The sequence below is a fragment of the Citrus sinensis genome, chromosome 1 (assembly GCF_022201045.2).
Source record: "Citrus sinensis cultivar Valencia sweet orange chromosome 1, DVS_A1.0, whole genome shotgun sequence".
NCBI classification, from domain to species: domain Eukaryota; kingdom Viridiplantae; phylum Streptophyta; class Magnoliopsida; order Sapindales; family Rutaceae; genus Citrus; species Citrus sinensis.
Window position 1 is genome coordinate 23,873,356 of NC_068556.1, and position 23,182 is coordinate 23,896,537.

The 23,182-nt window shown below is 36.0% G+C and overlaps 2 protein-coding genes across 5 annotated transcripts; one reads left to right on the plus strand and one right to left on the minus strand.

The window, feature by feature from the left end:
- Positions 1-451: 451 nt before the first annotated feature.
- Positions 452-6,120, minus strand: LOC102624649 (dihydrolipoyl dehydrogenase 2, chloroplastic-like). 2 transcript variants are annotated; one of them, XR_008053441.1, is made up of 15 exons: positions 5,510-6,120; positions 4,735-4,881; positions 4,469-4,603; positions 4,266-4,371; positions 3,543-3,667; positions 3,288-3,413; positions 3,126-3,206; positions 2,477-2,539; positions 2,299-2,373; positions 2,140-2,218; positions 1,947-2,047; positions 1,643-1,756; positions 1,386-1,499; positions 977-1,126; positions 452-813 (listed from the first exon to the last, which is right to left on the minus strand). XR_008053441.1 is itself a non-coding variant. In XM_006488798.4 (15 exons), the coding sequence occupies exons 1-15, from the start codon at positions 5,873-5,875 to the stop codon at positions 766-768; spliced, it is 1,752 nt and encodes a 583-aa protein (XP_006488861.1). In that variant the 5' UTR covers positions 5,876-6,119; the 3' UTR covers positions 452-765. The 2 variants fall into 2 exon arrangements, 1 of the variants encoding a protein (XP_006488861.1); XM_006488798.4 differs by having other exon boundaries at positions 1,055-1,126; positions 5,510-6,119.
- Positions 6,121-9,417: 3,297 nt separating this feature from the next.
- Positions 9,418-23,180, plus strand: LOC102624367 (uncharacterized). 3 transcript variants are annotated; one of them, XM_025102560.2, is made up of 24 exons: positions 9,420-9,783; positions 11,453-11,533; positions 11,681-11,780; positions 11,888-11,972; positions 12,107-12,156; positions 12,827-12,906; positions 13,672-13,731; positions 14,112-14,211; positions 14,318-14,395; positions 14,929-14,996; positions 15,137-15,205; positions 15,295-15,372; positions 15,447-15,542; positions 16,150-16,220; positions 16,349-16,426; positions 16,501-16,594; positions 17,602-17,700; positions 20,317-20,513; positions 20,607-20,721; positions 21,217-21,348; positions 21,440-21,547; positions 21,631-21,730; positions 21,817-21,912; positions 22,003-22,035. In XM_025102560.2, exons 1-23 carry the CDS (start codon positions 9,739-9,741, stop codon positions 21,909-21,911), a joined length of 2,079 nt encoding a protein of 692 aa, XP_024958328.1. In that variant the 5' UTR covers positions 9,420-9,738; the 3' UTR covers position 21,912; positions 22,003-22,035. The 3 variants fall into 3 exon arrangements, 2 of the variants coding, with proteins under 2 accessions (XP_024958328.1, XP_006488860.1); XM_006488797.4 differs by having other exon boundaries at positions 9,422-9,783; positions 21,624-21,730; positions 22,003-23,180; XR_003067103.2 differs by lacking the exons at positions 20,607-20,721; positions 21,217-21,348; positions 21,440-21,547; ... (1 more) ...; positions 21,817-21,912; positions 22,003-22,035 and having other exon boundaries at positions 9,418-9,783; positions 16,506-16,594; positions 20,317-20,367.
- Positions 23,181-23,182: the final 2 nt, after the last annotated feature.

The following is a 23,182-nucleotide window of genomic DNA, read 5'->3' on the forward strand; positions in this document are numbered from 1 at the left end:
GTGTATTTGGCAACCAGAGGACTATTTAGTTCTGCAATTGGCTGTGAGAGATCCTACTTAGCATTCTTGCTTTGACAGATTTGATGAAATTATTGTTGCCTCTAATCCCATCATACACGTGAGGGGATCGGCATTTTCTTTGATACCAGTTCGAAACTTGGAATGGGTCGATAGTCATTTGTTGCTGGCGTAACCTAGCAATCAACTCCCCACTCCACGTTTATGAGAAGCAATTTTCTAATTAGCAACAGCTTTTGAGTCCCAGCCGCTAATGATTGACACTATGAAAGGAATGCTACCTGTTAACCATCAGTAATTTATGTTGGCTCTTAGGTCTCAAAAAACAATACTAAGTCATCTCAATTCATTTTAAGAGTAAAGACAAGCAATTCCTACCATCTTATTTTCTGAAATTCGTATATGGTTCAGTGGAACAATGAAGTTTAGAAGCGATCTGAAAACTGCTTTATATTGACTATGATAACAAAACCTCTTATTTCCAGCAATATTGTCCAGGATTGAAAGCAGAAAATAAATTTCCAATTAGAAACTATTATGAATATTAGTACTTCTGCAAAGCATACACAAGGCAGAGAAACCAGGATACAAATGTCATATAAACATCTGCAAGTTTCTTCACCAGGTTTGGTTTGCTAGGACGGTCACGGTGTTGATTAGTTCTCTCTGAGGATGCAAAATTCCTTGGTACTCCCTAGCACAAGCAAATTTCTTCAAAATTTAATATTTCCCAAGCGTCGAGATGCTTTAGACTGCAACTGGTTCACTTACTGGATTAGAAGCATGATCTTTAACCTGCTCCAGAAATTAAATCTTGTTTAACACAAATTAAATCTTGTTTAACACCTTTTGGTTTGTTCAAATCTAAAGAAACAAATTATAATTCTACTTTCTTCAGGAATGGGATCACGAGGATTATAATTTCATAAAATAGCGATGTTGCAAGATAATACTATACCAGGAACAAACTCATTGTGCAATCTCACACATTCTCTCTATCACTGGTTGAGTTATTAAGAGAATATCAGAAGTTCACCTTTGCTGCTTTAAACAGTTCGTCTAGAACTTCAGAGAGAGTTGGATGTGCATGAACCGCAAATTTTATGTCCTGCATGATGTGAAATGTAGAGTAGTTGTTCAAATTAAAAAAAGAAAAAAAAAAGAAAAAGATGATTTCACAATTTTTTTTTTTATTATAAGGGTGGCCACAGTAAGTTTGATCATACATTACATGGTGCGTCTAAAGGTAGAACAAAAAGTTACATAACACAGTTAGAAGATTGCCGTTCCAAGTTCCCAGAAACTGATTCATTCAAAGTGCAGCAATCAGAGGCAGTAACATAGCAATTTTGGCAAAGGAACCGTACCTGAATACGTGTGCCTAATGCAATAGCATTAGATGCTTCATGGATAAGGTCTGCAGCATGCAGCCCAAAGATATGAACTCCAAGAATCTCACCGTTGTCTGGTCTGTATATTAACTGCATAAAGATAGCATAAGCAGCAATATTGGAAACTAGTTAGTAAAAAATGAAAAAAAAAAAAGTCAATAAAGCAAAATATATAATAGTATAGTAAAGTTTTTACAAAAACTATATTGAAGTGAAGGGTCAAGCACCGTAACCTTAGCAAGTCCCTCCCCTTCGTTTTCTGCTAAGGCCTTGGTGTTAGCTTTGAAGCTTGTTTTCGCTACACTTACTTCAAATCCCTCCTTTTCAGCCTTTTCCCTTGCCTGAGGCTGTGTGAATTTTAAGTCAAAATTTCAGAATTCAAACAAACTGATAACAACTCATTAAAAAGAATGGAAAAAGTAATCAAAATATGGCAAAAATGTCAAATGTTTTCAAGAAGAAGTGGACGTTTATCACATCGAAAAGTGTATGACAACATATTTACAAAAGGATGTGCTCATAAGATTAAATAATTACCTCGGTCAATCCAACCATACTAATTTCAGGATGTGTGAAACAAGCTGCTGGTATGCTTAAATGATTGAGTACATGATCTCTTCCGGTAACTTGTTCAACCACTGCATTAAGACATCAATGCCAAGGACCAAATGTGAGTAGAAAAAAAATTGAACGGCAAAATAGTACCTGAAATGAGGAAAATGCTATGTACCTGAAATTCCTTGTGCACTGGCTGCATGTGCAAGCATCATTTTACCATTTGCATCTCCAATGCAATACAAATGAGGAACCTGATATTCAAAAACTATATTCAGTAACAATTGGTGACAGCCTTCCGAGAGAATATGCCACGCAAAAATTCATGACAAACCAGATTTCCATTTGCATCAGTTACTCGCATTCGCTCATCAACAGGTACAAAACCTCGTTGTGTTACTACATTAATCTGAGAAGAAAAAGTAAAAGAGAATAGTAGTGAAACTTAAATACAGTTTTTTTCATTGAACGACTTCTGGATTTAATTATTGTATGTGTCAGTAAAGACTTACATTCTCCAAACCCAGACCATTTGTGAATGGAGCCCTTCCAGTCGCAATCAATGCAGCATCCACCTATAGAACAGAAGCAAAAGCAAAAGTTTACAGCATATGCTATACATATTACATAAAAGACAGATAGAAGTGGACAGCAGCCACACGGGAAATAGGGATTTTTCAAAGCTTCCCCAACAGTGATAACTAATGGGTAGGAGTGCAACAGTGATTACTAACTGAGTGCATAAAGGTAGTTGAAAGTTGAAAGCTTAATGTCAAAAATAAGCGCACACAAATTTCAATCTAAAATAATGCAGTCCGTATGTAAATTTAACCAATTCAGGCCACTCGAAACAAACTTTTAGATTAGACAATTCAAGGCTCCTCAAATCAGCAGTTTACATCCACCAGGTTTCATCATTTAATTGGTAACGTACTACAAGTTGTAGTGTACGATCATAGTCAATAGACGACAGCAGAAACTGGAACTCTGGAAGTATTTTCTTCTCACAATGTATACACATTTTAGGGTATCAATTTTCTCAGCGGGACGTTACAAAATGAACAAAGAAGTATGCCAGATAACTGGAAATAGAGATGGATGTTGGTTTTTCTTGCAGAAGTTTTGAAGGGAAAACACAATCAATATGATCCATAGTTTTACCTCTAAAGTATCTTTTGGTTCCTTGGTTTTAGCATCAATAAGCTCAATGGTGACTGGTTTCCCATCCTTTGCAGGAGTGATCTGTAAACAACATCAGTGAATGAAAGTGTATACTATCAAAATAGCCTCCAAGAGAACACGTGAATATAAACATCAGAGTACCTTGGTTGCAAACACTCCAGTGTGATAATCAATTTTCCGAGGATTAACGAGAACTCTTTGAGCCAGTTTACCAATCTCAGGATCAAATCCAGGCATAAGCTGATCTAAAGCTTCAATGAAAGTAACCTACACAAAAGAGAAAAAAAATATGATTTTCAGAATTTGAAATCAACTATGGACACATGCTCTTAACAGTCTTAGATTAGCTCACTTCCAAAAATTTGTTTAAGGAAGGAAAGAAAGAAAAGATATTACCTCACTTCCAAGGGCAGTGTATACATCACTGAATTCAAGACCAATATAACCACTTCCTACAATTGCAATCCAGTCAGGAACAAACTCCAATTTGAGTGCATGGTCACTTGTAATTACAGTCTTCCCTGCAGGTCATTACTAAATCATTAGAAAAATATTAAGAGCATGGGAGAACAAAAGATTACAGTTAATTGGAATACAAGGTCATTAATTGATAACAGATTCAGAGATCATCCCCAGGAACTAGGGTAGAAAACACTTATTTTCCCAAGTTATGCTAAACTTTTTTAATTCTGAATAATTTTTTGTTTAATAGTGCTAAACTCCACAAAAAATGTAGAGGAAGCAACTGAACAGGCGACATTCTTTCTTTCTTTTTAATTTCACATTTTTCAAACAGACATTTCATTCCAGGGGTTTTAGCGCATCATATTACTTGCAGTAACTGTATCAAACTCGATATCCATTTCATATAACTCAGCCAGTGCCTGCACAGTCACCTCTTACAAATATTTCTAGTTTCTTAAAAAAACTTGCCCAGCTTACAAAAGTTTTTGCCATCTTTATATACTAACTAAAGGAAGAAGATGTACGAAAAGATCAAGCATCTTTCCCGGGTTTCAGATATACAAAGACAGGCTTCTAATCTCGATCGAACTTTGATAAAATTTTTGATTAATTAGATTTATAACAGGATAAGAATGGAAAACAAATAATATTCACCATCAACTTCAATGCCCTTAGGAACAAATGGGACAGAACCAGTGGCAATGATGATATCTTTTGCAGTTACTATGTTGTCAGTCCCAAATTTCACTTTTTGTGGACCCTGAATAAGTTCATAAATTATATTAGGATAAATGACATTTTAAAAGGTGAAAACCATGAAAGCATACAATTTATTGCAAAAGAAAAACTATACTTACCAAAATTGTCCCAACACCTGTCAATATGTCCACACCAAGTGCTTTCATTGAATTTGTCAAATTATTACGAATTTTTGTGGCTAAGTTATTGGCATGATCGGCCACTCCCTGTCTATCATACCCAGCAGCATGGACCTATCAATAGTCAAAAGAGAAAACAAACAGAAAATCAACTCCAGTCTTGTCTCAGCTGAAATATGTGATACTCATCTTACCAAAGAGCAGCAAATGTAAATGTGCGATCCTAACATATTAGCTTCTATTACCTGCAGACCTAAAGCCTTCATATGATGCTCACTCTGAAGTTCACGCATTCGACCACTTACTGCCAGGAGAGCCTTAGAAGGAACACATCCTCTGTTCACACATGTTCCTCCCACCACGTCTCCCTCAATGATGGCAGTTTTGAGTCCCTACAATGAGCATATTCTAAGATTAGCGCAGATCTTCTGCAACTCAAGTATCAAAGAAGAACAAGCGACCAAACAATTCTTTAAAGTTTCACCCCATTGGGCAAAGTTTACACACAAGAAGTCTGAATTGACGGCCAAATAAAGAACTGATCTCAAGATCCCATTCTATGTATTTTATCATCTTCATTTCATCCGCCATGTAAATTCCCACTTTCCTTTCCCAATATCGTAAAGATAGCATATCATGTAAAACAACCATACTAAATTATGGATAAACTAAAAACAACAAACGAGTAGGAACACGTTAGTAACTGCTTAATTTTGAAAGCACAGCACTTTTACTTAGCAGCTAATATAACATTTACGAGCTACTCACTCACCGAACTTAATCGCAGCAATTGTGGATTACAAGTCGTAGAAACTCATGTGAGATGCTCATGTGAGCTATCAGATTAATATACGCAGCAAGGCAAAATCAGCTCAGTATACCGTCAGCCAACAACAGTTAAAATTTTGACACGTGCACGGTGTATCCAATCCAAGCGTATACAATCAATTCAAGTAAACACAAGTATTAAAAATAACAAACAAAGCATCAAATCAAAGCTTGAGAGTGAGTAATGAGTACCTTCTCAACGGCATGCAAAGCGGCTCCATGGCCACCAACGCCAGCGCCAATAATAATCAAATCATAATCAAAAGACTTCGGGATTCCGTTATCACCGAGAGAAGCGGAGACATTACTTCCTTTAAAACGACGTCGAGAAGGAAGCTGAACTCGCTGGGAATTGGAACAGCGAGTAAATGCAGAAGGCGAGAAGCCGAAGGCCTCGCGGCGTAAGCCACAGAATCGGAGATTAATCGGTTTGGAAGGAATAAGAAGAGTGCACGAAGAAGAAGAAGAATGAAGAGCACCGACGTGGCGTGATCCGGAGATCGTTGGCACAGCAGTTGCTGATGTGGCCGCTTGAGAGAAAGCAGCGGAGTAATGCATTTTGCTAGAAGAGAAATAGAAATGAACAGCAAATGAGAGATCTGAGGAGGAGGAGGAGGAGATATAGAGAGGGCGTGTTTGTTTTATGAGAGAGTTTGTAATTGTGAATTTGGGGGGACGGACTTTGAGATGTCCGTTAAGAAGGGGATGACTGGTAGTGAGAAGCGGAGATTCCCAAGTGTGGCTGATCAACTATAACCTACTTTTGTTTGCTCTTTTCTTTAGTCATTGCTATCTTGTTTGCCTTGCCTTGCCCTCTTTTCTTTAGCTGTCCAACTCACGCTTCCATCTTTCGTACTTTACGCACGCTTGGCGCGTGATTTAGTATTTTCACTTGTTTTAATTAAACGTTTGAAAATTTCATTCCTACCCTCAGCTTTATGATAATATTATACTACTGAGCATAAATTTTTTTTTTTTTTATGATATGAGACTATTGCTCAAATTATAACTCATATTACATGAGAGTATAACTGATATGTACAATCATATATATATACTGAGACCTATGTGACATCAATGTTGATATGGCACTGCTCAAATTTTTTAACCCTCTCAAATATTTGAAGGACGTCAACTCCTTTTTTAATGCTCAAATTACAACTCATATTACATGAGAGTATAACTGATATGTACAATCATATATATATACTGAGACATGTGTGACATCAATGTTGATATGGCACCGCTCAAATTTTTTAACCCTCTCAAATATTTGAGGGACGTCAACTCCTAGCTTAGGAGAAAGACTGCTTTCACTCAAGCTCTAGGACTCCAAAGAAGGACATTTAAATTAAACTTCTGCAATGCGTCTGCGGAGGCTCGAACCACTCCCCTCACATTTGTGAGGGAGTGGCTCTAGCCACTTGGGCTTAGCCCAAGTGATTAACATAAACTTAGAATTAATAACAAAAAACTTATAATTTTGAATTAGACACAGTCTAATTATTTAAGTGATGCAAGTCATTAATTTTTTTTTTTTTGTATTTTTAGACCACACGTTGTTTGATTTGACACATTTCTTAAGTTGACTATATTACCTTTGTTATGCCATACTAGATACATTTTTTATTATAGTTGTGTGTTGAGTCCTCTTCTAATAAAGGTTTTAAATCTTTAATATGGTAAGAGACAAATTAGAAAAATAAAAATTTCAATATATTATAGGATAAAGTATGTATTGTATTGTAATATTTGTGTTTTTTTTAGTTTTAAAGCTCCTTTATTCTAATAAAATAAGTGGTTCCTTATTGAAAATTTACTTATTATGTGCAATAGGTAGTATTGCCCTATTACTTTATCGTAGAAATTTTATGTTTTATTATTTTTTTTTATATAATATATTGGAGTAAGAGAGTGTTCAAGTAAAGTCTCTTTCCAAAATGGAGAAACTCAAAAAGTTTTGAGGTTCATCTTATGCTAGTTGCATCGTACTCGCATAAGTTCCAAGCAAAAGTCATCTGTTATTGTTAATTTCGTCAAAGGTATTATACTATTATATCTATATATATATATATATATATATTTTTTTTTTAATTAACGGTATTGTATACTTGGACAACAAACATAGGGCAAATAGAAATAAATTTGGATGATTTGATTGAGTTGCTCTTATAAATCACCTACCATTTATAAATAATGATATTGCAAAAGGGGAACATATCATATGAACGTTAAAAACAGCGACTACCATTGTAGTATAAATAGTAAGTTAAATTTTTAATTAGTGAGAATTTAATCACTAGATGAAATAAAACTTTCATGCTAATTGAGTATTGGTTAATTGGGTGGGTATACTTTTTTTTTTCCCCTGTTACATTATTATCAAGTTGATCACAAAATAATTATCTCTGTAATCAATTAAGTTGGTAAATCCAGACTCACTTGAGATTGAGTAGCAATTAAACTAAATAAAATAATAATAATCATGATTTTCTAGTATCAAATTAGTCAAAAAAATTTATAGTGCGTTCCATAACTTTTTCACTTTCATATTACTCTAATACCAACTTATTAAATTTATATTTAATTGTTCAGCATACACAATCAAGAAATAAAGAGTTAATAAGAGTCTCATTATGATTATATTTTTCCCGTTAATTAAATCTAATCCATCTAAATGATCATAATCTCTCTTATGATAATCACTTTAACAAGCAAGCTCCGCAATTTGTACTGATATCACAAAATCAACAAAACGACCCCGCTTCAGTAATTGACTAATTGTGGACTGGCTTTTGAGAGGAATCTTTGCATTTGAAGTTTTGAACCGGCACGGCCATTGCTTACACTTGTTGCTTTTGCCCACACCCGTTTTTGGATGGTGGCACATGCGTGAGCTGGAAGCCCACGACCACGGGCCCCGCGTATTGACAGTCCATTTAGAAATTTTAGAATCATCAGGCAAAATTTATCTGCATGAAAAGACATAAAGATCCCCCCCATCATCCTCTGCAAACGTGCAGCCACAGAGCCAATCAATGTCCACCACGTGGCATATCATCACCATCAAATGATTATCACGCCTCAAAACAGCCGAAGGCTGAAAGCCACTAGGCACTGACTCGGAGTCTCATTACTCGTACAGAGAAAAGACACTGTTGCGTGTCAACCAACTGACCGAGGACGCTGTATTTTCATTACACGTGTTATAATCGTCAAGTCCTTGAGGCACGGGCGGGTAGCGGGCCCCCCAACTTAGAACGCGTAGGATTTAAAATTAAACGTTTACTAATGTGTGATAATTTATTGATATATTATTATGCTTCACAAAGATGTACTTTACAAGTTCACAAAGATCTTGATGTTTTTATCTTTTTAACGCACGTAGTTTTTAGTATTACAAAAGTTTGGAGGGGGGATGGGGGAACACAGTTTGATTTGATAGTAACTGAAATTTTTTTAATTAAAAAAATCTCAGTTTAAATGTGGTAAAGATTGAAATCTCAAATCTTTTGTATTACCCTAAGAAATTATACTAGTTGAACCAGTCATTACTATTATGATTATAAATTTTGTTCGATTATTTACGTAAATGCTTTTCTATTGCGAAGCTTAGTAATAAAACTATAAAATCTATATGCTTAATATAATTGTACTTATTTAATTGTGGATCTATTTAGATATAATAAATATCATTTATAGATTATGATTAACCTGTACATAATGAGTTGTGTGGCTCAATAATACATATGAACTCTCTCTTTCTATTAATGTAAGATGTTACATTTCTTGTAACATGAATATATTGTATCCCTAGAGTTAAACTCTAGGCATATAATTACAAACTCTAAGTCTTTAGATTTTACCACTGACAAGTGATAGAATAACTATAACAGGGATCTGCGTAAAAGAATTGCAATGTGCACAATTTTACATATAGTTTCACCAAAAATCAGGGACGTTCAAGGTATTAAACTTTTTTTCAATTAATTAAAGGTTTTGGCTCCCACGTAAATTATTAACAAATTACGGGCATTACTGGAATTTGACAAATTTATTTATTAATTATTATTATTTTTAACTTTTCTCTCTAATCGAAGGTCGGGGACAAACACGATTGCACAGAAGAGAATAAAAAGAAAGAAGGGAGAGGAGAGAGAATTAAAAAAAAAAGAAAAAAAAGGTGAGAGAAATAATTAGAAAGAGAGAGAAACGAAGGCTTAGAGTACTTCGCTGGTAATGGCGGTTAGGGTTTTCTATTGATCCTCACGATTCTTGAAATCTCCCGCCTTTCTTTATTTACTTATCTCTCTCTTCGGTTTTTAAAAACCCTAATTTATTGACATCGATTTGAATTTGAATTTCTCTTCGATTCGAATTCGAATTTAAATCGGGGAGTGAGGGGGAGAAGAGTAGCTGCGATGGGCGCACAAGAGAAGTCGCAAGCGAACGCCAATCCGATGCAGGTTGGTGATTTTTCCCTAGAATTGAAGTTTGTCACCTGCTAGTTTTGTTTTAGTGGGTTTGAACTCTCAATTTCAAGTTTTTGATTTTGTTGACTGTTGTGTAGTAAGTTTACTTGTTATCATTCAATCGACTTGGGTGTTTAACTGAATTTAGTTTATTATGTTTCGATTGATTGTTTTTATTTATCTATGAGTTACTTGTTGCTGCTCAAGGTGTACTGAGGTGCTAATGAGTTAATGTGAGAGCTATGTTTGGTGTCAATCTTTTGTCTTTTTTTTTACATAGGGTTTGCGGTTGTGGCATGTTGGATTTTGATTAGCATTTTTGTGGTTGGTAGTTTTTGGTTCTCAGTATAATCAATGCAGTTGCTGCTTGTAATGGAAGTAAAAGCAGGGAATGGTGCAGTTTAGGTGTTTAGAGATGGTCAATCGCTATGGGTTAGTGTGAGCCCATTACATTCTGCAAGACAATTGGAGGATAAGTTTGATATCTTTGGAAGTGCCAAACATATTCGGAAGAGTACCCATGGCTTGTTTTAGTTGAAGCAAGTTTTTAGATTCATCTTTTGGCTGAATTTTAGTTAGGGTTTGGACTCTATGGCATGTCCTTTGTACGGATCGATTTCTATTGGTGGCTTGGAGATTCACAGTTTGTCTCTACCTTAGCATTTTGAGAAAGTTGGATTTTTTTTTTCTTGTTGGGGTGTATATGTGGTTAGTACACGTGCGATGGAGTATTTTTTAAGTTTTTAATACAAAAGGACAATTGCTGATGCATACCAATAAGGTTTAGCCATTATTTACCTGCTTTGCATTCCTATTTGGTGGTTCTTGCGAGTGCCCATCTAGTTGTGCGATAATTAGTAATTCTTACTGAGTGGTCTTAATAATTTTCACGGAATAGGCGATTATTTTCAGAGAGCAGTGATGTGACTCATGGATTTACAAGATTGGTAAATTTGCAATACAAAATTGAATAAACATCACATGTTGCTAAGACGGATTAAATATTGTTTTTTGTGGTGGTATTTACTACAAAAAGCACTTACTGTAAATAACTTTCCTTTTTTGAATTATAAATATGTTTTTTGAATTATAATTTCAAACTGAAAAAAAAAGGTCAATGTAAAGCTAGTGAGTGAACTATCATTGTTTATTTATTATTTATTTTTATTTTCTGCATTTGGAAAGTTTATTGGAATTTAGTTTGATGGTGTATTTGATATGTGTAGTCTAATTGTCAAATCATCTTTCAATCACATAGGGGTGTTTGCTTTGCTGTATCAGATGATAAGGTAATAACCAAGAAAGTTGCCTTTGAAAACAAACGAATAGATCATAAAGTTACTCTTGGGAGCATAATCTGTTGACTTAATCCATTGGGAGGATTACCCTGTAGTTAAAATGCTCATGCTTCATTACCTTGATTTTTATTGAGCCATGCTTTCATCATTATATTCAATTTAATTTCTTTATCTCTAGGTGTGTTTTTCCTTGTACAAGTTGAAATTTCTGAGAATGATTTTATGTTTTGTTGTTTTGAGCTGAAGCATACTCTTTTATTATTTTTATTTCTTCTTTGAAATTAACTGGCAAAAGTTGCATATAAGTGACACAGTTTTGCATCACTATCATTTTCCTCTTTATTTTTTCTTTCTTGACTTTTCAGCGCGTGAAGGTTTATCGCTTGAATGACGATGGTAAATGGGATGATCAGGGTACTGGTCATGTCACTGTTGACTCTATGGAGGTGTGTTCGAAATGTTCACTTATTTTAATTGTTTAATGGTGGAGAAGTAATAGAATCAGAATAATTTTAATTTTCAGAAATTTGTTTCTGATAATGATTGTTGAAAAAATGTCTGTAATTTGAATGAATGCAAATGTTACTATGCAGAGATCAGAGGAGTTGTGTTTGTTTGTTATTGATGAAGAAGACAATGAGACAATACTTTTGCACCGTATCAGCCCAGATGACATTTACAGAAAGCAAGAAGGTATGTATATGTGAGGAAGAATGATCTGAGTCTTTTGTCTCTGTAGTTGCAATTATCTGCAAATACAGCATCACCCACTGCCTGATTATTGTTATTCTTATTTTTAGACACAATTATCTCTTGGAGAGACCCAGAATATTCTACAGAGTTGGCTCTTAGCTTTCAGGAGCCTACAGGGTGCTCATATATATGGTAACAAAATGAATATATTTCTTAGTTCCCTTTCTAGGTTTCTTGTTCTAAATTGACACTTTGTAATCTTAATGTTTATATACCTTTCTCTTTTTTGGTTGTTCGTCTACTGAATGTAAAGTTGTTTTACTCAGGGATAACATATGCAATGTTCAGAGGAACCTCAATTTTAATTCTCTTAACAGTAAGTAGTTGCAAACTTCAACTACGTATGATTCAATTGTCTGTAAATTTTCTGCATTTAAGTCTCGGAATGGGGTGAGAAACTTATCTTTTTCTAGTTGGAATATAGCATCACAGGATAAGGAACATATCAAATGATTGTGAACGTTGTGATCCATAACCTTGTAGGCATTTCATCCCTTGTTCTGAAAGATCCAATTCCAACACCCATGGTGGTTCGGTTTTGAGATAAACTAATACTAGCAAACAGACAAGGGTTTATTTGGATGTATGTAGAGGGTTCAAGTCTAGGTAGTGGCTTCGATTCTGTAGGGAGTTTTTATCTGTCTTGAATTTTAATCAATGCACTGTGGTTATAGTTTTAATCTCTAGCCTTTTTCAGACAAAGCGCTAAAGTTTTACATTGAATACATATTGATTATGACTCAAATCAAGGATCTTCTTTTGTTCAAAAGGTAGAAGAGCGAAAAAATGGTTGATGTGATCTGTTGAGAGAGCCTTTCGGACTTCTTCCCCAGCAAAATATTTCTCATTAATATTCTCTATGTTCTCTTCTTTAACATTTTTCTTTGAAGTTTGCCTCCCCCCCCCCCCATCTAAAGCTTATTATGTTTCCAATGAACATTTTTTGTGAACCTTTTTGTTCTGTTTTGTTGCTGTTACTCTTGCAGGTGAGACATTTCATAGCATGAACAGTGAGTTGAGGGAATTGCCTCCCATTGAGCTTTCCACGCTTCCTTTAATCCTTAAGGTTGTTATTGGTGCTTTAGCTCTTTTATGTTTAGTTTATTTTCATGATTTGATGTTGTTTTCAATTTTTCCTCTAAAATCACTGATTTTGTGGCATTGGAACCTTAGTGCAGTTGTATAATACGAAGTTTAGTGATTTGATGACCTGATTGTTACTTGCACTTCTGTTGACATTGTTATTTGGAGTTGGAGCTCATGTATTGCTAAGATTTACATGGAAAAGCTTCATTGAAAATACATTCAAATATATATACATATTTTGATATACACTTACACTTCATTGATGCATTCCAGACTCTTTCATTGTGCCGACACTAAGTATATGCGTGTTTAGATGTACATATATCCATACATCGATAGGATGATTCATAGAAATTATTGGAATTCACCTATGTATTTAGGTGGTGTTATAATGTTGATGCTTCTGTTATACCAAGATCAAAGTCTCTTGATGCCATAAAGAGAGATCGAGAGAGGCTAAAATAGGTGAGGTGAGGAAGGTAGTGGGGTGAGAGTCCAACATTGTGTGTTTGGGGTGGGTCACCATGTTTTATATATATGGATCCGTTTCCCAAATAGTATGAGACCTTTTGGGTAATTCGCAAAGCAAAATCGTGTAGTCAGAAAGAGCACAATGTTTTACTGTTTGGAAGCAGGTTGTTACCTGTCCGTTCAAAAGAGAATGGTTTTCTAGCTTTTGATTTTCCTTGTATTGGTAGGGTTTTTCAGAATCAAGATTGTCTAATTTAATTGATTCATTTTGCAGACTGTGACTGAGAGTGGCATTGCAGATCAGATGCGGCTGACAGAACTTATACTGAATGATGTGAGTTTGTTGTAGTCTTCTGTAGACTTTGTTGTTTTTTTAGACTTCTGTCTATGCTGTAGATGCAGATATTGGGACTTCAGCTGGATAATTTAACTTAATGGTTTGCTATGGATCAAAGTGTTGTGGTTTTAATTTAATGTGAGACCATGTTATTTCTGATTCTTAATTTACTGCATTTTAAGAATGTAGTTTAAGAAATTGAATACCATTCTTTAAGCTGTAAAAATGTCAAGTTCTAGGTTTTTGGTCTTTAGTATATCTTCAATTCTCTTTGGTTTTTTGTTTTAATTTTACTATTATCTTATGTTTTTGTGGTGTTACTTTCTGAATAGATTTCAGTATAGACTCTGTTAAGTGACATTTACATTTTAATGCAGCAAGATTTTTTCCGGAAATTGATGGATCTGTTTCGAATCTGTGAAGACTTGGAGAATATTGATGGCCTTCATATGATATTCAAGATCATCAAAGGGATCAGTCTGTATTTCTTATGCCTATGTCTAACTAGTTCATTTTTTAATCGGCTTTGCTAAAATGCATGATTTTGTTGATCCTCAGTGATTTTTGTTTTTGTTACTTGCAGTTTTACTCAATAGCCCTCAGATATTTGAGAAAATTTTTGGGGATGAGTTGATGATGGATATTATTGGCTCCCTTGAGTGTGAGTCCCTTTAGCCGCATATTTTATGATAAAATTTCTCTACAAAAATAGTTTTTGAATACTCAATCTTGGATTCTACTTTCAAGCTGCAGTCATAGCATCAAACATGCAGTTAGCCTGTAGTTAGGAACATTTTAGTTTATCATTTTCATATTTGAACATTAAGATACAGGAAGATCTTGTTTTAATGCTGAGAACTTACTGACGTTCTTCAGTGTTTGCTTTGGTCATCCTTCATTCTAGGAACTTTCCTGGTTATTTTTGTCTCGTACCAACTTGCATGAATGTGCATGATATATTCTGGCTTGTGCTCTTCTGAACTATGACAGTTAGTTTATGTTATTGATCGGTGTTTGGTGGAACCTGCATCATTATCTAGTGGATTAATGCTGGTTGGAAAAAAATTCTTCTTAGCTATGTCTGTTGGTCTGATACATATATCAAGTTTCATTTGCTAGTGTTTGTGAAGACTGAGTCTAGAATATAGGTTGTCTTTTTACTGGGAGTCTGGAATAACTGATTTTCCTCTACAGACGATCCTGATGTTCCTCACGTCCAACATCACCGGAATTTTCTGAAAGAGCACGTCGTTTTTAAGGAGGTAACAATATTGTCAGATGGTTTCTCTTTAGGATGGGGGGTTGTTAGGTATTGGGAACTGGAGTCTATGTTGGTGGAGATGTTTTCAATATTAATTCATTTGTTGTTCCCTTGTTTATATTTATGTTTTCCTTTTTGTAGGCCATACCAATAAGAGATCCCCTAGTCCTTTCGAAGATACACCAGACTTACAGAGTTGGCTATTTAAAGGTTTGGACCTTAGTCCTTGGGCTGAGCTTCATGATTTCTTGAATGTCTGTGTTGCTGGTTCAATTCTCACCTTATATTACTTCTTTTAGGATGTTGTTTTGGCTAGAGTGTTGGATGAGGCCACAGTTGCAAATCTGAATTCCATAATTCACGGGAACAACGCTTATGTAAGATTTTCGAAGATGATTGTTCAATAATATTGAATTTTTTTTATACCCCTGACTTTAATGTTATTTTGCAGGTTGTTTCCTTGTTGAAGGATGATAGCACCTTCATTCAGGAACTGTTTGCAAGGTTGAGGTCCCCCACCACATTGGAAGAATCAAAGAAAAATTTGGTAACTGCCGAAACCCACAGTTTTTCACTATTCTTAGCTGTAATATTGGTTCAGTGCGACTGGAGTATTCATTTGTAGTCATTCTTTTTAATATAGTCTCTTTTGTGTATTTGGTCTCTGAACCAATTTATTTTATTTTTTTAAGAAAAATGATCAACTTGTAGGTAGATTACTGTACTTCTGCCTTTTTTTTCCATAAAAAAATTATTTTGTCCTCCTTAAATATAATGACTTTTATTTTTGTTCTTAGATCTTTTTAAACTGTTATTCTAAAGGGTTTCGACCGAGTTTCTTTCTTTTTTTTTTTCAGTTGTAAATGATTGGGCCTGATGCGATTGAATGCATATATACAAACGAGCATATGAGAAAAGCAGCTATATGCCTTTCTTTCTTTGAGAGCATGTCCGTTCACAACTGTAATCTTTAAAGAAATGGTTTCTATTTCCTTTTCAGATGTAGGAATATGTCAGATGTTATAAGATACCGATGTCTGCTTATTGAAACAGGCCTTTTGCAACTGGAATAAGTTTTATATGTAGTGGTGTTCTTTATTTCTATTGCTTGATTAATCTTTCTATTTCTGACATATTTATTTCATGAAAAAAAGGTACATTTCTTGCATGAGTTTTGTGGTTTAAGCAAGAGCCTGCAAATGGTTCAGCAGCTCCGGCTATTTAGGTATGCTATTGCGAAGTAACATATTACTAAGTTAGATTCTGAGAACTTCATATTGAGTATATGCATTCTGAGAGTGAAAGTTTCTAAATATGCATTCTGAAGAGTGGAAGTTTCTTAATCATCTGTAGGGATCTCATGAATGAGGGCATATTTGACATCGTCACTGATGCTTTGCAGAGTCAAGACAAAAAGCTTGTTTTAACTGGGTAATGGTTGCGCTTAAAACATCCCTTTCCCCCCCAAATTATAGTCCTAACATTGACCATTCTGATGGATGCAGGACAGATATCCTCATTCTGTTTCTGAATCAGGATCCAAATCTTCTGCGTTCTTATGTTGTTAGACAGGAGGGAATTCCACTTCTAGGACTTTTGGTAAGGGTTTTGTTTATTAGATGATCTTGTGATATACATTTTGTGGGATTATATGTTCATATAATTACAAGTATCCATGTGATCCTGCATGAACTGAATAGATCACTTTGCCCAAGGAAAAGTTTATTCTTGGAAATATTGGGGTTCATTTGTCATAGCACTTGGTAGAGCCTCGCTGATAGGCTCTTTATTTCAAGTAAAACAAAATTATGGTTTATTACTATGGTTAACATTTTGTTGATATCTGGAATAGTTTTTTACTTGTGGGACATGGTTTTTTAGAATTCCATTTCGAACTATCAGAAGTTCTATAAGTGAAGAAAGAAAATAAGCTCAAAATTTTGTAATTATTTTTTAACAGGACAACTAGGCTAACTTTATGCTAAAGGAATTTTGTAATTATTTGTGACTGGATGTGATACGCTGTTTGGCCTATGCTTTTATTTGCGGCAATGTAAAATCCATTAAAGAGAAATTTAAATATGAAAGAGATGTATGGTGTTTTGAGTAAAGGAAAAGGGTTGTGATAAGCTTGTTCTGGAAAGGGGGAAAATGTCTTGGACTGGAATTAGTCTTTCTTGCTGTTATACTTGTATGTGAACATATTATATGGCATTCACACACTTTAGTAGCTGAGTTGAGTTTGTACATGCATATTGAATTGTCCTCATGTGTTGTTAGGAAGAACTTGCTTGAGGGTGTGTTTTGATATCACTAATGTGTGCAGTTTGCCCCTTCGGCATAATTATAAAAGAATTGTCCGCTTGCGTTGTCATTATATAAACAACATCAGCTGTGATCTTAAGCATGGATGCATTATAAAATAGGGGTTGCCGTGTGCCAAAGTTCTTCTGTCAATCAAAAGAGCTGGAATATTAGTGAAAAGAGATCTAAGTTGGTTGTTGCATAGAATTTGAGGTCTGATCCCAAGAAGTCAATCAGATCTGGAACTAGGGAATATTTGGTTATTTACTGAAAGGAATGAATTTATGGTTGTTTGCTTGCAGGTTAAAGGAATGATAACAGATTTTGGGGAGGACATGCACTGCCAGTTTCTAGAAATTCTCCGAAGTTTGTTGGATTCATACACATTGTCGGGAGCTCAGGTACTTGATTAGTTTATGACTTCCCTGGACTACCTTTTTGTTTTCCATTTATGTTTGGATTTTATAAACTGTTATGTTTTATTGATATTTTACTTTTCTCTTTGGTATTGTCAACAATTCTGCCCGCCCCCTTTGTGGATTGTTGTTTTTGTAATTGACTCTGACTATACTGTGCATTGCATGGAACAGGTTGTTTGCAATTTCTTTTATGATGCAAAACCAAGCCTGAGATCTAGCTCTCTTTAGTATTTTATCAGGACATATGTGATAGGACTTAGGACTAAATTAGGGCTAATTTTATTGATTAAATCAAAAGAAAACAATCAGTCTTGACCTACAATTCGAGAGGTAGGTCAATCTTTCCTAGAACTCCTAATGGTTCCTAATACCAGACAAAACTCAACATAAACCCTAAATGACTCCATAATCTCTTGTTTATAGCTGAACCCTAATTAATAAAATTACTAAACTGCCCCTGCCCCTTTATATTTGTGCCTAACCTAAGTTTTCATGGGTCTAACATTACTCCCCTCCCAAAAAGACACCTTGTCCTCGAGGTGGAATCCAGGAAACTGCTGCTATGTTCTTATCCGCAATCATCTGTGCCAACTCCATTGACTCCCCTAACCCTCTTGGCCTCAGCAAGTGTAGCGCAGCTCGGATTTTCGGCTTCAGTCCCTTCATAAAATTCCCTTCCAACACTGCCTCTAAGATGTCCCCTAGACGTCCCGATAGCAGCTCAAACTTTTTTCTATACTCCATGACTGTTCTCTCTTGGATCAGGACAAAAAGTTGTTCGTGCAAATCACCCTCTTGAGTGTCTCGAAACCTCTCCAACAGCCGGTCCTTAAATTCACCCCACGGCCTCAATGGTTGTTGTTCCCGCCACTAAAACCACATAAGGGTCTTTCCCTCCAAACATAATGCCGCCGCCATTGGTTTTTCCCTTTCTAAAAGTCCATTCATGGCGAAATAGCGCTCTACCCTATATACCCATCCATAGGCATCCTCGCCTTCGAAAATGAGGATTTTTAGTTTCTTTACCCCAAAATCGGCTCCAAATTGAGTCAGCCCCGCCCAATTTCACGCCATTGAAGGTCTCCAACCTCCTGAATCTACTACATTTTCCACAAATCCCGAAGACCCAGCCCAAAATTCCCCTTGCCCAGCCCCATATTGGGCTGAAATCCCTCGCCCAGCGGCATTCCGGTTATAACTGCTCCCTTTCTCACCGGTAACCCTTCCTCCGGGCCATCCGCTCCTGAATCCGACTCGTCCAGATCCAAAACCACCTTGCCTAGGCTGTGCGTCAGCCCCAAACGCCGCCAAGTCGCCAAGCCCGGCCACCCTGACTTCCGCGCACCCCATTCCAATGCCGAAACATCGATTCCCAACCCTAAACTGCCTCCTCCAACCACGTAACCCTCAGATCCACCACCCCCAGCCGCAACCCAGCCTCTTTCGCCACGCCCAACGCTAAGAAAGGCTCCCCGCCACCAAATCCGCCGTGAACTGTTGCCCCTGGCTGCGCAAGACTGGTGGTTTTCGGCCCTCCGCCCTTTGTGCCGTCATCGAGCACGGGTTTCGTGTCGCCAGTTCCTTCTCCCGCCACACTGCCTTGGCCTGTTGATACTGCCAGTGGTGGGTTGAGGTGGAGTTCTATTAATTTCAGCAACATGGCTTCAAGGGATGAAAATTTTTGTTGAACGTTATTAAATTGCTCATTAATGGTGGCCTTGAGCAATCCAATCTCCAATGGTGGCCTTGAGCAATCCAATCTTCGCTTCCAATTTTTCTTCAAGCATGTCCACTTTCTTTGCTGCCATTGTCCCAGTATTCTTGCTCTGATACCACTTTGATAGGACTTAGGGCTAAATTAGGGCTAATTTTATTAATTAAATCAAAAGAAACAAACAATCCTGACCTACAATTCGAGAGGTAGGTCAATCTCTCCCAAAAAATCCTAGTGGTTCTTAATATCAGACAAAACTCAACATAAACCCTAAATGACACCACAATCTCTTATTTATAGCTGAACCCTAATTAATAAAATTACTAAAATGCCCCTGCCTCTTTATATTTGTGACGCTTGCCCAAATTTTAAATTTTAAGTTGTGAAATTTCCATACTAAAGGATGATCATGAAATTTTTTGAGAATGTATCTCATGTATATATTGCATCCTTTTAGAGAGACATTTACTCACAAGCAGCAAATTGCTTCAATTGATTTCTTTTTCCTCATCTACCAGTATGGCAGCATGCTATATCTCAGGGTTTTGTTTATGTGGCCTTTGAACTTCTCATGTGCTTTAAGCCTGACTTCTGACTTCTGTATAGTTCGTTGTTGCTGTACATGTCATCTTTTATTTATTGTTAAGATTTCATGCTTTATAGGTGTCATGATTTTGAATTTAATGTCTGCTACATATTATAGTTTACATGTGTAGGAATAATAGTTTGAATGATTTGTACTATTTTGTATATATTTGCTGAATGTTTGGAAATTTTGTGTAGGACTTTCATGTAAGATTGAGTTTCTTTTCTCTTTACCTGTTCTATTAGTACTTTGAATTCGTGATGTCAATGATTGTTTATCTTGTTTGAATCTGCTGCAGAGAGATACCATCATTGAGATCTTTTACGAGAAGCATTTGGGTCAACTGATTGATGTTATAACTGCATCATGTCCTCCCGAAGGTATTGCTCAATCAGCGAGCAGTGGAGGAAGAGTTGAAAGCACGAAGCCTGAAATACTTTCAAACATATGTGAATTGCTGTGCTTTTGTGTTCTTCACCATCCTTACAGAATAAAGTAATGTTTTGGTTCCTTTAGTCTTGTTGCCTAGAATTAGTTCCTGCTGCTCATGTAACTTGAATTTGTTGGTGTTCGTTATCTTTTTTGCAGGTGTAATTTTCTTCTTAATAATGTTGTTGATAAAGTTTTGTTACTGACACGAAGAAGGGAAAAATATCTGGTAGTTGCTGCAGTTAGATTTGTTCGTACAATTCTCTCTCGCCATGTAAGTAACTATTTCTTCACATAAATTTTTATGCTTAATAACGAGTTTCTGCAAGTGGAGCACTGACATGTTTTTGCAACTCAGCTTGTACATAGTTTGCATGTTCTTTTATCAAAATAAGAAAAAATAATATTATGATCTGTAAATAATTGGATACTTTGAGGTGTGTATGATTCTAATTGAGATAGGAGATGAGCTTATAAGACTAGCAAGAGTGCAAAATGCCAGAGAAGAAATGAACATTTCTTTTATCTGATATGCTGTTGTCTTTTCATTCTCTTCTTGTAAATAATTTTGAATCTTTTCTGATGTGCTATTCTCTTTTTCATTCTCTTCTTGTAAATTTGAATTCATTCTTTCCTCTTTTCATATTTGCCGAACTCTTTGACTCTAGGAAAACAACACATTTATCTGTGCATTGTTGAAAAGTGGAGGAGCTGTAATTTTGCTGGTTTTATAGTACATCTGCTTGACAAGTTTTGTGTCATTCTGCAGGATGAACATCTTATAAATCATTTTGTTAAGAACAATCTTCTCAAACCCATTGTAGATGCCTTTGTTGCTAACGGTAATCGATATAATCTGCTGAACTCAGCAGTTTTGGAACTTTTTGAGTACATCCGCAAGGTGTCCATTTTTTCAAAGCTTATTTGTTTTCTCATGATAATCTTTTAGATATATGGAAGTTTTTGCTCATTTATGATCTAATTGCATGCAGGAAAATCTTAAGTCATTGGTCAAATATATAGTTGATTCATTCTGGAATCAATTGGTTAATTTTGAGTATCTGGCATCCCTTCACTCTTTTAAAGTTAAATATGAGCAGGTATTTCTTCTTCCCTATCCTAATTTTACTTCTTCACTTCCAGTTTAGCTTTTTCTCCTGATAAGTATGTCTTCAGTGCTTAGAAAGTAGTGGAACCAACAATAATGTTAATTCGGTGGATCCAAGAAAACGAAATGATGAGCGCGCTTTGGAGAAAGAAGAGGAAGACTATTTTAATGACAGGTATCTTTTTCTTTAGAATGTAGGAACTTGAAGCTCTTTTGCCAGTATTTTCTTTCCTATCATACTGAATTTGGATTTGTTAGCAGTGATGAAGAAGATACAGCATCTGCCTCTCACACTCAGAGAACTCAGGCTCAACCTGTTTTATCTAACGGAGTTGCTGCGAGCTACTCATCCTTAAGGTATGGTAATTGCTTCAATTCTAGAAATTGGCTAAAAACATCTTCCAGAGTTGACTTATTGTATTTTAATGTTTTCATGTTGATTTCTAGTCCAAGATCTGGTGGACTTGTGGACTATGATGATGATGAAGATGATGAAGACTACAGACCACCACCTCGGAAACAGTCAGAAACTTTGGAGGAGGATGAAGGAACAATGGATTCACTCAGGTTGAAACGTAAATCTGCTTCTTCCAAGGAAAAGGAGCCTGAGCTAGTAAAGAAGCAGCGGTTGAGTAAGAATCCCAAGTCAAGAGATAGCGTATTTGCTGCCTTGTGTTCAACACTAAGCCAGGCAGTGCTACCAAGCAAGAAAAATGCAAGCAGCATGCAGTTAACTCCTCACACAGATGATAGAAGCAAAGGTGTAGGTGAACAAGAGGATTCGTCCAATTCCATAAATAGTAGTAACAACAGTAGTTCTGATGAGGAAATTCATAGAGATAAGGAGCCTACTGCTTCACGGAGTTGTTCTGATTGCATGCACGGTGGTTCAGACAATCGACAATTAAGTGGGGAGGACTGTGCTTTGATACCACCAAAATCTTCTCCAGAAATGGCTGTAAATGGAACTTAAATTGGGCTTGGGAATCCTTGAGCAAGTTGACTTACTTTCTCTTTGCCATTCTACCAACAGATATCAGTAATTTAGAGATTTGGGCAACCAAAGAACCTGTGCACTTCGAAAGAAGAAAGGAGGTGAATATGATTTTGGTTACAATCCATAGTAGGAGAGGATATTCTGTATAGTGCTGCCTAGGGCCGGAGAAAACTAATGTTCGTGAAATATAAGCCCAGTTTGTCCTCCTGCGCTACATCTTTCTGATGCTTCAAGCAAAGTTTTTATTGATGCTTCTGTAAAACACTTATCAGCATTGGGGTTTTTTGTTCATTTTTTCATTTTCCAAATTTTTTCTTCTAAATTCCTTTTTTTTTTTTTCTCTCTCTCTCTCTCTCTCTCTTTTCTCTAGCAATGTGGACCATATGATAGAAAAGGGCACCAACATATGCCCAGCATAGTGTTTCCATTGTTGTCAGTTTTGTGGTGGGTGCTGTGGTGATATATAGAAAGAGGAGGGTGTAGGAGGTTGGTTGAATGACCAAATTTTCTCAGTTGTAGCAAAAACCCCATTTTATAGACCTCTTGTAAATTACAAATCGCAATTGTTGTGACTCTTGACTTTTCAAAGACTTTTCCTTTTCATATGCGAAGTTAAATTTTGTTCTTACG

Excerpts from the sequence above, each read along its gene's own strand:
- LOC102624649 (XM_006488798.4), bottom strand. The coding sequence starts at position 5,875 with ATGCATTACTCCGCTGCTTTCTCTCAAGCGGCCACATCAGCAACTGCT. Across the intron at positions 4,882-5,509 it reads CTTTGCATGCCGTTGAGAAG|GGACTCAAAACTGCCATCAT; the intron begins GTACTCATTACT and ends TGCTCATTGTAG. Across the intron at positions 2,374-2,476 it reads ATGGTCTGGGTTTGGAGAAT|ATTAATGTAGTAACACAACG; the intron begins GTAAGTCTTTAC and ends TTTTCTTCTCAG.
- LOC102624367 (XM_006488797.4), top strand. The coding sequence starts at position 9,739 with ATGGGCGCACAAGAGAAGTCGCAAGCGAACGCCAATCCGATGCAG. Across the intron at positions 13,732-14,111 it reads CAGAACTTATACTGAATGAT|CAAGATTTTTTCCGGAAATT; the intron begins GTGAGTTTGTTG and ends ATTTTAATGCAG. Across the intron at positions 21,913-22,002 it reads GCGAGCTACTCATCCTTAAG|TCCAAGATCTGGTGGACTTG; the intron begins GTATGGTAATTG and ends GTTGATTTCTAG.